This window comes from Mauremys mutica, chromosome 5, assembly GCF_020497125.1.
Source record: "Mauremys mutica isolate MM-2020 ecotype Southern chromosome 5, ASM2049712v1, whole genome shotgun sequence".
Classification (NCBI taxonomy): domain Eukaryota; kingdom Metazoa; phylum Chordata; order Testudines; family Geoemydidae; genus Mauremys; species Mauremys mutica.
The window spans coordinates 99921725-99936282 of record NC_059076.1 but is presented as its reverse complement, the minus strand read 5'-3'; the positions used below and the strand labels follow the sequence as shown (position 1 = coordinate 99936282).

Here is a 14558-nt window from a genome sequence, read left to right as displayed (position 1 = left end):
ATTGTGTTTGCAAGCCAGGAAATACCGCCTGTTGCAATGACTCTCTTCTAAATACCAGTAACAAGAAATCAGTATGAAAATTGAGGGTTTGAAGCAGCATTTATAAAATAAAATACTCCCTTGAGTACAAGTCAGATTGCTTGTATGTTTATCTTCTTTCGGTTGGCTCATGTGGCAGAAGACATGCCCATGCTGTAGGCAATCCCACAGGAGGTTGGACACTGCCTGATTATAAAATGGAAGCAGTGAATTGCACTGTCTGTCAATGCTAGTTAAATGCATTGCAAGTCCAACTGATGTTTGGTTTTTTTTCTTTGTGAAATCAGTAGAAGCACTAAATATACTAGAAATGTATAGGTAGGAGAGCAAAATGCTGGGATAGTTGAAACTAGAGTTGGCTGTTGTAAACTACAGAGCATTCTTCTGCACTTTATGGTGAGGTGATAATTTTTGTCTGTACAAATAAACTCCAGAACTGTCTCCCCTCTTAACAAAAGAAGGGGATGGAATGGAAATCAATTATTTAAGTGAAAAATACACATTAGAGGGACACTGTCAATTTAGCAATTAAACTCATATTTTTAAGCTACTATTATTATTCAGAACATCTAAGACTAGAAAGAGAAGAAGGGAAAGTTATTTTTCTTTAGTTTTTCAGTTACTGAATTTGACAACATTTAGTGTATAGTCAGTTTCACTCTTTCCCCTGTACAATCAGACAGTTAGTTTCCCCCTGTTGTTTGTGTGAATCTTTCGCAGAGCAATTGGGGAAGAGAGAAACATTTACAAAAATAGGAAAATGTGATTGTAAAACCTTAAATACTGGTAAGGGTCTCAAGAGCAGGTGTAACGCTTGAAACTACTTTAATTCAGTTTTTAAAACTATCTAAATTTTGAATTGATTGCGTACGGTTAACAAAATGTAACTGTTGGGAAGGAGAATATATTTATTTGGTTTGCTCTTCTGGCCTGTTTTTTTAAAAGAGATTTGCAACAAAGAGATTTTAAGCATTTTCCCCCCTCCAGTAGCTACTGCACCATTTGTAAAACTAAAAGGGTTCCCGTCACACAAGATTTATATCTAAAGACTCCCCCCCATCACGCTTCATTGTTATCTGAGAGGTTGCATGTTGTTTTTGATTGTTGAATTATTTAAATAATCAAATCAATTAGTGTGTATTTTTTTTCATGTGCAGCATTTGAAGAGCATTGCTGGAGAGGGTTCGTAAATTTTCAAAAGTGCCTAAAAAGCCTAACTTGCATGTTCAAAAGTGACTTAGATGCTTAGGAGCCTTAGTCTCATTGAAAGTCTGTGGGACTTAGGTTCCTAAATTACTTAGGCATTTTTTAAAATCTTACTCCGTTTGCTGAGTGAGAAACCTGAGTGGTATCTAATATAACAAATGCTTGGACTAGAGAAAGATGATTATTGTCCTAGAAAGATTTTTTTTTACATTAATTGGTGCTATCTGTGTGGCTAGGGAATGAAATTAATACTTGTATTAGAACACTGTTTGGAGCTGCCCAAATTGATGTCCAGAGAAATTTACAATAAATGATGCATTTTCACTGGATTAGAACAAAGGTGGCATATAAATGTTACATTTTATTTTTTCTCTTTCAGGAAGCTCGTTTTACTCAGTGAAGCATTCAGCTGATAGCATCACCCAGTTGTGTGGGAGAGAAGGGGATTTTGTACTCAAGTGAAACTCTCGGGTCTTGAGAAATTAAAGAATCTGGATGAATTCCTACTGAATGGAGATTATTTCAAAAGGTCCCTGAGAACTCTCTTTCTCTCTACGGCTCCTGCTCTTGCTGAGCTGAAACGTTGCGTTTTGAGGTGGAATTTGAGAAAATGCTGGATTCAATCAAGTGCGTGCTGGTGGGAGATACCGCTGTGGGGAAAACATCACTCTTGGTACGTTTCACCTCTGAGACTTTTCCCGATACCTACAAGCCCACAGTGTATGAAAACACAGGGGTGGATGTCTTCATGGATGGTGTCCAGATTAGCCTAGGCCTTTGGGACACAGCAGGCAGTGATGCCTTCAAAGGCATCCGCCCCATCTCATACCAACAGGCTGACGTGGTGTTAATGTGCTATTCAGTGGCCAACCACAACTCCTTTTTAAACCTGAGGAATAAATGGATTGGTGAGATCAGAAGCCATTTACCTCGAATCCCCGTTTTAGTGGTGGCCACTCAAACTGACCAGCGGGAAACAGGACCCCATCACTTGTCCTGCATCAGCTCAGTTGATGGGAAGCGATTGGCCCGGGAGGTCCGAGCTAAAGGCTACTTGGAGTGCTCTGCTCTCAGCAACAGGGGAGTGCAGCAGGTGTTTGAGTATGCAGTCCGGACTGCAGTCAATCAAGCCCGAAAACAGAAGAGAAGGAAACTCTTCTCCGTTAATGAGTGCAGGATCTTTTGAAGTCCCTTTATTACTCTATTAGCCGCATTACTTCTTCCCTTGAACAGAAGTACATCAGCATAGAAAATGGAAAGTGAGCCAAGGCAGGACCTCTGGTAGTATCACCATGCTAGTGTTCCTGATGGGCCAGATGTACTTGCTACCTGACTTGGCTTTTCCCTTTCCATGAATAATGCCTTTGAACATGAAAAGTGCAGCTAACTCTCCTTTCTCCACAAAACTGTAAATGAGCTAATTTACTCTAGGCTGCCTGGTCACAGAGGACTGGAGTGAGCCTGAACTGGAGACTTATGGATAATATCTATGTTCTTTAATTTTTCATTTCTATTGTTGGTTTATGTGTCCGCACTTATTTAATGATAGAAGGCCTCTGCTTTGCCTGAAATTCCTGCTGACATAACTTCCCATGCTGAGTTTTTGACTCTAAGAACTTTGTATATATAATCTGATCATTGTATATTTAATTTAAAAAGCCAGTTGTACATTTTGTTTTAAACTCCTCTAATATAGTTTGTTTTCTCTAGCTAACCACAAATACAAACTGTCATATCTGTGAAACAGTCTCCTAGGACCAAACTCTTGCGGTTCTTATTGAGGTAAAGCCCCCAATACAGTATGTTAGCAATGGGGGTGAGGGCTGGAATACTGGGGATCATTAATGGAACAGAATCTTTCACCTTTGCTGGTTCAAATCCAACTTACCCAGTCTGGAAGTGACCAAAAATTATTGATAGTTGATCTGTGTCTTACATAATATTTATTTTATCGCCTCAGCTCAGTTCCCAGCAGACTGATGACTAAATCGGAAAACCTGCCAAACTTGGCATTTGGTGACTGTCTCAGCAAAGAAGTCAAAGACTGAATGGGCCAGAGGAGACTGACGTGCTCTCTCATCCCTAGAGGTGCTGACTCCCAGATAGAACTTTTAGGCTCCCGGATGGGACAGTGCAGGGATGCTCACATCGTCATGCAATGTGCTGCCCCTGATCTGCTGGCAGAAGATTTCAGTCTCCAGGGATGACAGACATTTTTCATAAGCACTAAAATTCTCACTCACATTTTTTTTATGAACATTTTTCTGAACAGAGGTTTTGTTGAAACCAATAATCTCACATATTAAGGGTAATCAAATACATGGTGACATTGAATTGATATAAATTGAATCAGCAACAAACAATCTCTGGAACTGGGAAGCCAAGTGTAATTACTTTGGATTTCTGCAAGATATAATTCAATATCCTTTACTTACCAGAGGAGACTAACAATATTTAGGGTCAAATCCTTGGGGCTAGATTATTCCCCTGCAGAGAAAACCTGCATATGGGTTTGCATGGGATAAATCTACTGGGGGCAAAGGTGGGCTATGCTCCTCTTTCAGGATGGCAGTTGTTCAACACACACAACCTGTGGATTCTCTGAGATATGCACTGGTCTCACTGGGAATCAGGGCCTTTTGTGCCACCACACCCTGTGACTCTTGCCCCATACAGGGGTTCTGGAACAATGTGTATAGTGGGGGTGCTGAGAGCCATTGAACCAAACTGTAAACCCTGTATATAGTGGAAACGACTTCAAGCCAGGGGGTGCAGCAGCACTCCCAACAGCCCTAGTTCCAGCACCTATGGCCCCATGCATAGGGCTTTCCCTGCCCACAGCAGCCTTCTAGGGGGTTCCACAGCGCAGTTGGGCACTGCACAAAAGTTAACACAACCTTAGGTTGTGGGGGCTTTACAAAGGATGCCCTGTGGTTGCCAGGATAGATGTGTGTGGGGAGATAGATTAGTCACGTACGCAGTGCACCCAGCCCTCTCCTTTCCACCTCTAGCTCAACCCATCCCTTTCTGCTCTCTGTAGGGTCTGAGGCGATGGTGCCATGGAAGGCAACACTTCCCCATTCTGTAGGAGTAAGGATCCTCTTTACACATGGATCCTGGGAGAAAGATCTGTCTCTGTTCTCACTGAGTCCTTATTTGGGCAAACTCCTGCTAGCATTTGGATGGGAGTGTGGGTGTAATAACTTGTCTGATTCAAAACTGAGTAAGAACCTCAGGACTTTGACTTACTGTTTTTAGACACCTCCAGTGCTGGGTGGGTCTGTCTTCCTTAGCAAGCAAATCGTAGTTCAAATATAGCTATGGTTCTCACCTGGGGAATGAACTGGGTACCCTCAGGGTGCTGCTCCCATGCTGGTAGGCTATCAGAGTTTCTCTAAAGAGAACTTAGCAAATTAAGTCCTGCTCTTCCCAGCAATTGCAGACATGAACTCGCATGAGACAAAATAATGATGGTTATTGTTTATATGGTGCTCCTAAGCATACTAGGTGCCCTCTAGAACAATTTAAGACATGACTCAGTGAGTGTGAGTAGCAAACAATAGAGCAGGAATTGAGGGTTGAAAGAGGAAGGGTTCCATAATGAGATCCCATGGTTACTTAGTTTTGGTATCAGCCAATTGCTTGTATATTACCTGCCTCTTGGAATTGTAGCTAAGTAGGAGCAATGGGCAGAGTCATACACTGAGTTCAGTGGGACTATTCCTATGAATAAAATTACTAATGTGAGCAAATGTTTCCAGGGTATGCCCTTGAACTGCAAGTGGGCACAAAGCACTTGAAGTGTTTATTACACCATTGAGTCCCAGGCTGGTAAACATTTACGTCTACTGTAAACTTTCCAGTGTGATCTCAAGGGAGACCCTTTCATTACAAACAAGTACTGGGTTCATACGGGTCATTTATACTTGTTTTAAATCCTTTCAAACTCCTGCACCCAGGATCACAGCAGAGGGGCTCCAGTCAGTTCTCAGCTTATCTGTATTTCTCTCTTAAGTTCCGCCACCTCTGTCTGCAAAATTTTAGGCACAAAGTGCAAGCCCATTGCCTAGAGAAACACTAAAAACTAGCCTATTAGTAAATGAATTTGAACTCAGTGGGACTCCTCACATGAGTAACATCATTCAGATGCACAGATGTTTGCAGGATGAGGTCCTCGATGAAAACCCTTTAGCCTTGGCAACCACCATGGTTTTTTTTCCCTTATCAAATCTTATATTCCTTCATTACTGAAAACTGTGTTTTCTGTAAGCCTAACTAAAGATTAACGATTGTTAATGTCATGAACATTAAAAAATGGGTGCAAAAAGTATGAGTCATTGTAAATCTTCTCACTTTGTTTATTTATTTATAGACATTTCTATGGTGCTTATTACCAGAGTAACTGATGTCTAACCTGATTTAGCCAATCATTTTTTTCTGGATATATTTTTTTAAAAAGGCTCTAACAGATTATCTTCTCTTCTTGGGTTCAGTTTGATTAAAAGTGCTGCTTTTATGTATTGCAGAATAATAAGTCTTATGCCAAGACCTCTTGCGGTGATTATCGGCTACATGCTGCTGTGATTACTGGCTATCAAGATGCCCCCCCACCCAAATTATCTTTATATTGAACAAAGTCAAAGGAAAATGTGCAACAGAAACACGCCATTAGAGGAATATAGCATTAATGTAAATGAGTCACCCAATGGGCTTTTATTTTACACTCTGGAAAGGCCTCGGAAGGCCTTGCATGCAGTTCAGCCGAGCAAGAGGTAGTATTCAAAGGACACCACATCATGGCTCTGCACCACATGTTTGTGGATGGGCGCTGTGCCTAGATCACACAGTGGGATTAAGGTTGGCTTGATAAGAGTGAAGCGTAGTGGATCCCAACATATCTGTGAGGTCATGCTGCTGCCACTTAGGGGATGTCTACACGGAAATTAAAAATCCGTGGCTGGCCCGTGCCAGCTGACTTGGGCTTGCAGGGTTCAAGCTAAGGGGCTGTTTAGACATCCAGGCTCAGACTGGAGCTCAGGCTCTAGGATCCTTAAAGGTGGGAGGGTCCCTGAGTTCAAGCTGCAGCCCAAGGTGGAACGTCTACGCTGCAATTAAACAGCCCCGCAGCCTGAGTCAGCTAGCACGAGCCAGCCACGGATGTCTAATTCCAATGTAGACATACCCTTACTGACTTGGAAGGGAGCATGCTATTTCCTTCCCAACCTTATAGGCCTCACTATCACAAAGCATAGCACCCAGGCTATGCACTTGGGCAAGAGGATTTGGGCATTCTTTTTTCCTCCCAATACAGAAAAAGACTCCTTAACCGCCCCCTCTAATCCCATCCAGTTCATCATAAAAACTACCCAAATGAGTAAGAGTATATTGATGTTTAAAATCAAGTCAAGAGGCATGATGAAGGCAGAGGCATTTTGTCTAGATGCTTAGAGGGAAACTGAGCCACTTTTTCTCAGCCCGACAGTTTACAGAATGTCAAAGCTAAGAAGCATTTGTCACCATGAATAAACTGTGAAAGGCTATTTATTTATTTGTAATTGCCGGGTATGTCTCTTTCTCAAGCCTAGTGCTAGAAATAGTGATCTCGCAGTGTGAGACCCCAAATACAGAGGGTGAAATCCTGGCCCCATTGTAATCACCGGTGAAACACCTATTGACTTCAAGGAGGGCCAGGATTTCACCCAGAGACTGCAAAGTAGTTTCCAACATGCTTAAACATAGGAACCTTGGAACTTCCATATGGATCAGATCTGAGGTCCATCTAGTCCAATGCCCAACAGCAGATGTTTCAGAGGGTGTAAAAACCTTACATCAAGCAAAAGTGGGATAATCTGCCCCCCGATAGACTAGGTCTCATCCTTATCTGTAAAGGTATGTCTACATAGCAGCTGGGAGAGTGCTTCGCAGCCCATGTAGACAGACAAGCACTAGCCCTGCTCAGGCTAGCATGCTAAAAATACCAGTGTAGCTGCAGCAACGGTATGGCTTAGCCACCCAATTACGTAACCCCTGAGCAGGCTGGTACTCGGGTGACAAGCCAGAGCTTCCACCTGTGCTGCCACAGTCACTCTGATAGTTTTAACATACTAGCTTGAGAAGAGGTAATGCATGTCTGTCTACCCAGGCTGGGAAGCACACTCCCAGCTGCTATGTAAACATAATCTAAAAGTCAGAGATTACTTAAACCCTGAACCATGAGGTTTAATATGCCTTCCACATTTTATTTTTTATCACTGATTATGATAACTCCGTCTATTCTTGTTATTCACACATATGTCCAGTCCTTTGCTACGTTCTTGGCCTCAGCAACATTCTTCTTCTAATTTACATGATGTGTGAAAAAGTATTTCCTTTGATCATCTTTGAATTTGCAACCTTTTAATTTAATTGAGTGCCCCTCTTGCAGGAGTTACTTGGTTAAGGGATTCCTCAGATACAGCCACCTTCATAAAGAACTGAATTTAATATTCAAATTGCTCTAAAACCCTAATCTGCCTTTTAGCAACATAAAGATTTTATTTTTTCTCACTTGTTTTGCAAAATGTGATGATAACAGAAGATCATTTTTATATAAAGATTCAGCAGTACTTGCTTGAACTCTAATATATAAATCTGGGTGTCTCTATGAAAATAAGCATATAAATAATTATTTGTTATCTGAATAAGTATTTGTAGTGGACCAGAAATGGATGAGGAGCATTCCTGTAACCCAGGCCTGATAGATATGATTTGCTTTGTTCTATCTGACTTATATGTTAACTAACAGTTGTTAACTATTTGTGAGCTTACCTTGTTCTTTCATTGTTTTGTGTATTTTGTTATGTTGTGTTTCTGTGGCTGTCTTTTAACTGTAACACAGAGGAAAGGAAAATAATTTTGTCAAAATTATTTCATGGCCATGTATCATGTCCCTCAGCAATTTGGTTTGTAGGAAATGTACACAAAAGCCATACAAATAGAGTTTTAAAATAAATCATAGGTACATGTTCAAATATAGGCTCTAATTCAGGGAAGGATGTTTAAGCACATGCTCAAGTGCTTTCCTGAACAGGGCCATATTGACTAAGGGTCAAAAGGGCCTACCTCACTTAGACAATTAAAATAGGATTTAGGGTCCTAAGGTACTTTTGAAAATTAGTCACTTAGGTGCTTTTGAAAAATTGATGTGATGTGCTTATTAATTATGTTATGCTATGGGCTTGTCTACACCTGAAACGTTGCAGATGCACCACTGTAGGGTTGAGAGACATAACTAGGTCAATCTAATTTGTAAGGGCATGTCTACACTTGCCACTTAAAACGCAAAATGTCCCTTTTTTGCGCAAAAACTGTGGGAGTGTCTACACCTGTGAATGACTTTTTGTGGTGAAACTCAGAAGTTTCATAAGCACAGCACATGCTGTTAACACTTCCTTTCCCAAGCACAGCAGCAAAGTTTAATGATTTTCATTTGAAACTCATCAGCCAGGCGTTTGGCCTCCACGCTGCACATATGAGTAAACCTTTCACTCTTCCCCTCACAAATGTTATGTAAAGTACAGCACGCCACAATAACCATAGGAATATTTTCCTCACTCATTTCCAGTCCACTGTACAAACAACTCCAGCACGCTTTCAAACAGCCAAATGCACATTCAACGCCATTCTGCACCTACTCAGCCTGTTGTTGAAACGTTCCTTACTGACATCTAGGTTTCCAGTGTATGGCTTCATGAGCCATGGCATCAGTGGGTAAGCTGGGTCTCCCAGGATCACAATGGGCATTTCCACTTCCCTGATGGTGATCCGCTGATCTGGAAAGAAAGTTCCCGCTTGCAGCTTTCTGTACAGGCCAGTGTTTTTAAAGATACGTGCGTCATGCACCTTTCCAGACCATCCAGCGTTAATACCAGTGAAACACCCATGGTGATCCACTAGCACCTGCAAAACCATGGAGAAGTACCTCTTATGATTTATGTACTTGGTGCTCTGCCAAGGTGGGCCAGGCAACAATTGGGATGTGTGTTCCATCTATCACCACACCACAGGTAGGAAAGCCCATTTCTGCGAAGCCATCCAAAATGTCATGCACATTACCAGGAGTCACGGTCACGGTCTTGCGCAGTAGGATGCGATTAATGGCCTTGCACACTTGAGTTACCACGGCACCAACGGTCGATCACCCCACTCCAAACTTGTTCGCAACCGACCAGTAGCTGTCTGGAGTTGCCAGCTTCCACAATGCGATTGCCACATGCTTCTCTACAGTGAGTACAGCTCTCAGTCTGGTGTCCTTGTGATGCAGGTCTGCGGAAAGCTCAGCACACAGTTCCATGGAGGTGGCTTTCTGCAGCTGAAAGTTTTGAAGCTACTGGTCGTCATCCCAGACATACATAACGATACGATCCCACCACTCTGAACTAGTTTCCCTAGCCCCAAAACGCCATTCCACAGTGCTCAGCTCCTCAGTTAATGCCAAAAGCAATTGAATGTTACTTATTTCCATTTCAGGCAGGTCATCAGGCAGCTCTGACTGCAGTTCTCTTTACAAGTTTAAGAACAGCTGCACTGCCACACAGGATATGTAAGTGACAGCTATCAGAGTAATGGACAGCAGAGCAGGATCCATTCCTGCTTGTAGATGTGGCGGGGAAAGCAGCCAGACAGCAAGGAGTGTTAAAAAGTGCTGCAAAAGAAACAAGGAAGTGATGGGGCTGCTCGGACATGAAGCAGTGGAGCACGGGACACTGAGCAGGGACCCAGAATGGCTTCCACTTACCAACCCCCTTCCCACAAGACCTATCAAGAGAGCTGCACCGTGGGATAGCTGCCCTACAGCGCTGTTCTCATCGGGGATGGAAGTGCTGCTAGTGTAAACACTCTCTGATGCCTGAGGAATTGAGTACGCGGACCAGCACTTTACTTTCCCTATCACCAGTGAAACTTACAGCGCAAAAACTCTGCAAGTGTAGACATACCCTAAATGTAGACCAGGCCCTATTCCTGAATAAGAGTGCCTTTTTCCAGTTTATAATCATTTCCAAATAACATAAATTAAACCGAAAAATCTCCCTTATACTGGAATAAGAGTGACCACAGGGAGGTTATGTTAGTATAACTATAGCGGTATAAATTCACACCTTAGCTTATACCAGTATAACTTCTCAAGTAGACAATGCCTAAGGCTATTTCTATACTGCAACCACTGCAGCTGTGCTGCTATAGCACGGTGAATGTGTCAGGAATCCGGGCCTGCAGCAGAGCTAGTCTGCAGGCAGCCTCATTAGTACAGCTGGCCTGCAGCAAGCAGCTGCCTGATTAGCCACAACACCTGACTGGCTGCAGAGGCCAGCAGCAGGCTCTTAAGTCCCACCACTGTGCTTATGCCTGTATTACCTTGTTCCTGCTGCTCCAGCCTTGCACCCCTCCTTGTCTGATACTCTGCTTGCTCCCAGGCATGGCAGGTTTATAGAAATTTTGGTGGTGCCCAGAGCCCACTCATCCCCAAACTCTGCCCTTCCCCTCCCCCCGCCTAAGGCTCTAGGAGGGAGTTTGGGTGGGGGGTGATGGTCTGGGATGCAAGCCCTGGGCTGTGGCAGGGGATTGGGGTGCAGGCTCTGGGAGGGAGTTTTAGGGTGGAGGGGGTGTGTGGGAAAGGGGTGGGGATGCAGGCCCAGGGATAGGGGTGCAGGCTCTGGACTGGGGGTTGGGGTGCAGGCCTTGGGAGGGGGTGTGTGGGAAGGGGGTTGAAGGGTGCAGGCTTTGGGATGTTTGGGTGTAGGCTCTGGGATGAAGTATGGGGTGGAGTGCAGGCTCTGGGCTGAGGCAGGGTATAGCTGTATAAATGCTCTGGGAGGGAGTTTGAGGGTGGGAGGGGGTGTAGGCTCTGGGAGGGAGGTTGGGGCAGAAGGAGGTGGCTGGGGGTGCAGGCTCTGGGAGGGGGTGTGGGAGTGCAGTGCTTACTTGGGGCTCCTGGAGAACTCCGGCCTGCCCTGCCTGTGCGCTGCTACCCCCAGGCACTGCCTGTGCAGCTTCCTATTTGCTGCAAAGGTGCTTAGGGTGGAAGCATCACACTTAGACACTGACCACCTACCCCACCCAGGGGCTGCAGGGACAGGCTGGCAGCCATGTGGAGTGAGCAGTGGGAAACCACTCAGCTCTGCTGCACTGTCAGTGGTGGGTGCAGGCCCCAGACAGTTTTAAATCACCCAAGGGGCACGTGGGAGGAGGGAGAGACCTGGCCTCAAACATTGCTGGAGCCGGGCCTGGGACAGGAATATTCCTGGTGCCCAGGCACCACAGGCCCATAGAACTTTCAGCCCATAAGTTGCTCCAGTTCCTGCCCTCTGGTTTGACCCTTGGCTCTGGCTCCTGACTACAGACTCCAGCTCAGCCCTCAGCTCTGGTATCCAGCTCCTGCCTTCCGGTTTGATCTTTGGCTTTGGTTTCTGACTACTGACTCTGACCCTGACCACTAGGCCTGATGCTTGCTCTGACCACTAGGCTAGACTGCCCTCATCCCTGTCAGCTGACAAGATGCTTCCTACAACCTCAGAAGGGATATTTCTGAGGTAGGTCTCATCTATGATAGGAATTTATTTCAATATAGCTATGTCTCTTGGTGGTGTGAAAAATCCACACCCCTGGGAGACATACCTATATTGACCTAATCTTTGTTATAGATCAGCACTAGGTTGATGGAAGAATTCTTCTTCTGTTCACCTAGCTACCACCTCTCGGGGAGGTGGATTTCCTGTGCCAACAGGAGGAGCCCTCCTCATTGTGCTGCTGCAGCATTTTAAGTGCAGATAAGCATGTAGTTATTCCACGTCTTTGAGAAGCAGTAGCTTGGTTGATGGAAGAATTCTTCCATCGACGTAGCTGCATCTACCCTGGGCATTAGGTCAATCTAACTACTGTGCCCAGGGTGTGAAATTTTTAGCTAGGTCAATCTAATTTTTAGGTGTAGACCAGGCCTAAGTTGTGGTCAAAGTCGTAGAATTATAGAAGACTAGGATTGGAAGAGACCTCAGGTCATCTAGTCCAACCCCCTGCTCAAAGCAGGACTGACCTCAACTAAAGTCAATGAAACTTGGGCCTTGTCTACACAGGAAAAATTTTCAGGATAAGCCAAGATGTAAATTTAAACTAATATTATTATATTAGTATAGCTAACCATGTGGCCACTCTTATTCTAGTTTCTTATTATATTGGGAAGTGTTTAAGATGAACTGGGGGGAAAAAAGCCACACTTATGCCAGAGTCAGACTATTGTCTACTTGGGGTGTTAGGCTGGTATAACTATACCGATATAATATAAAGTAGAGAGACTTTCTTGTGTAGACCAGTCCTTAGCCAGAGTAGCTGTTATAGCAATGGCACGGCTATAGGGGGGTAGTGTAGATGTTTCCTACATCAACAGAAGGGGTTGTTACATCAGTGTAGGCAATCCACCTCTCCAAGAGGGGGTAGCTAGGTCAACAGAAGAATCCTTCCATCGCCCTAGCTGTGTCTACACAAGGGGTTAAGATGACCTAACTACAATGCTCAGGGTATGAAGTTTTTTCACAGCCCTGAGCAATGTATCTAGGTCAGACCTAAATTTTAGGTGTAGGCCACACCCTAGACTCCAATGTTACTAGTCACTTTTTAAAATGTTACCTGTAATTTGGAACAATATATAGAAACTGATACAGGTACCAGGCATTAACTAATCAAGCATGGTTTCTGGGAAAACTGTAGTGCTGGTAGCCATCTGCTGATGAGCCAGTCTTGGTTTTGTCTGTGATTGATCATAATTTCCATATATTACATTTCTGTTGGTTTCCCAAACTATTGGGCCAAATTCTGACCTCATTTAATCCCTGTGAAACTCTATTCCCTGTGAAAAATAGCTCTTAGTCTTACATTTGTTGGCTCTGTTTGAGTCAGTTTAAGGAGCTGCAGGTTGCTTATTATCAATCAGCTACTGATGGCTGCTGTCTGTCTATAGTTAAGAAACATTTGCTGAATGAGACCTAAACTCATTTAATAAATGACCAATATGGCTTATTGGGGTAAAGGAGTTGTTTACTTTTCTCACCAGAGTAGTGTAATTCATAAGGGGACATTCTTGTCAGTAGATGTTTCTGATCTTGGAAAAGAGGAAGGAAATAGGGATGAAACCTTTGCGGGGGGGAGTCTACAGTGAGGAGCTTGCTGTGGTGTGCAGGCTTGCAGCATTTCCAAGTTGCCAGTCATAAACACAGAAAGAGCAGCCCAGACAGTGAGTCCTGCCCTCTCTTCCACAGCTCCAGAAGACCCTGGCTGCAGTGTATTCAGTAAGCAGCGGGGAGGGTTTGACCCACTGTAGGTTTGCACATCCTGAGCATTGTGTAGCACAATGTTATAGAGAGGATGTGCTCCCATGAAGGGTGATTGTGTAGAAGGGCCCAGTGGATTTGTGATGCTGAGGGCCAGATTCCACTTGCAATCACAACTGGCTTTAAAAAGAACTCCACTCCATTTAGGCACCAAAATAAATGGTGAGATTTTTTCAAAAGAGCATGGTGGGTGTTGGAGACTTTAGAAAATCTGGCTCCAAATGTGGGTGCTGAGCACTTGTAAACCTAGCCCAGCATACCCACCAGCCATTTATCTCCATGGAAGGAAGACACAACAGCTGAAGAGTTTGCAGCAACCTGGTGGTTGCAGTACTGGCTGTGGAGCAATTCTGTTGCTGTTCCACAATCTGAATGGGGAACTCCTTCCCCTGTTGTCCATCACATGTGTTCACATTGGGCTAAGGATTTGGCCTGAGACAGGTAAGGAGTTCAGAGATTGTTTTAAACTCACCAATACATTATCTTTTACAATGTGCATTTGGTAATATATTGGATTTGATTCTGGCCTCGCTTACCCCAGTGTAAATTGGGAGTCACTCTATTGCAGTCAGTGGAATTAGACTGCTGTAAAACTGACCTAAGTGAAAGAAAATCAAACCCATTATTTACAGATGGATTCTGAATTCTTGTATGAATAAATCAGATGAAAGTAATTGAAAGCAGATTTAAGTGTTTTAGTCACAAACCTCCATCAATGAATGAGCTACTGCTGAGTTCCTCATTCTCAGAAGGCTTTGTTTTTTCTTTAGAAGGTCTGGGTGAATTTTGGGTTAATGCTTCAGCCTCATCTAACCACACTAGTTCTTTTGATGTGATGAGACCAGCTTGCACTCCCACATCCCAGCATCAGAGCCCATCCCACTATGAATGACAGTGATGAACACAGCATGCCTTTGAGTCAGGTCCCTGTGTTTTTCAACTCCACCCAGGAAT

General features: G+C 43.9%; 1 protein-coding gene across 3 annotated transcripts in view; it reads left to right on the top strand.

The window, feature by feature from the left end:
- The window catches only part of RHOH (ras homolog family member H), a 30443-nt gene extending 24882 nt beyond the window's left edge, over positions 1-5561 (top strand). For all 3 annotated transcript variants that reach the window (XM_045017580.1, XM_045017578.1, XM_045017579.1), the window contains one exon: positions 1625-5561. In XM_045017580.1, coding sequence (XP_044873515.1) covers positions 1856-2431 — 576 coding nt within the window. In that variant the 5' untranslated portion in view covers positions 1625-1855 and the 3' untranslated portion in view covers positions 2432-5561. The remainder of the gene's footprint in view (positions 1-1624) is intronic.
- Positions 5562-14558: the final 8997 nt, after the last annotated feature.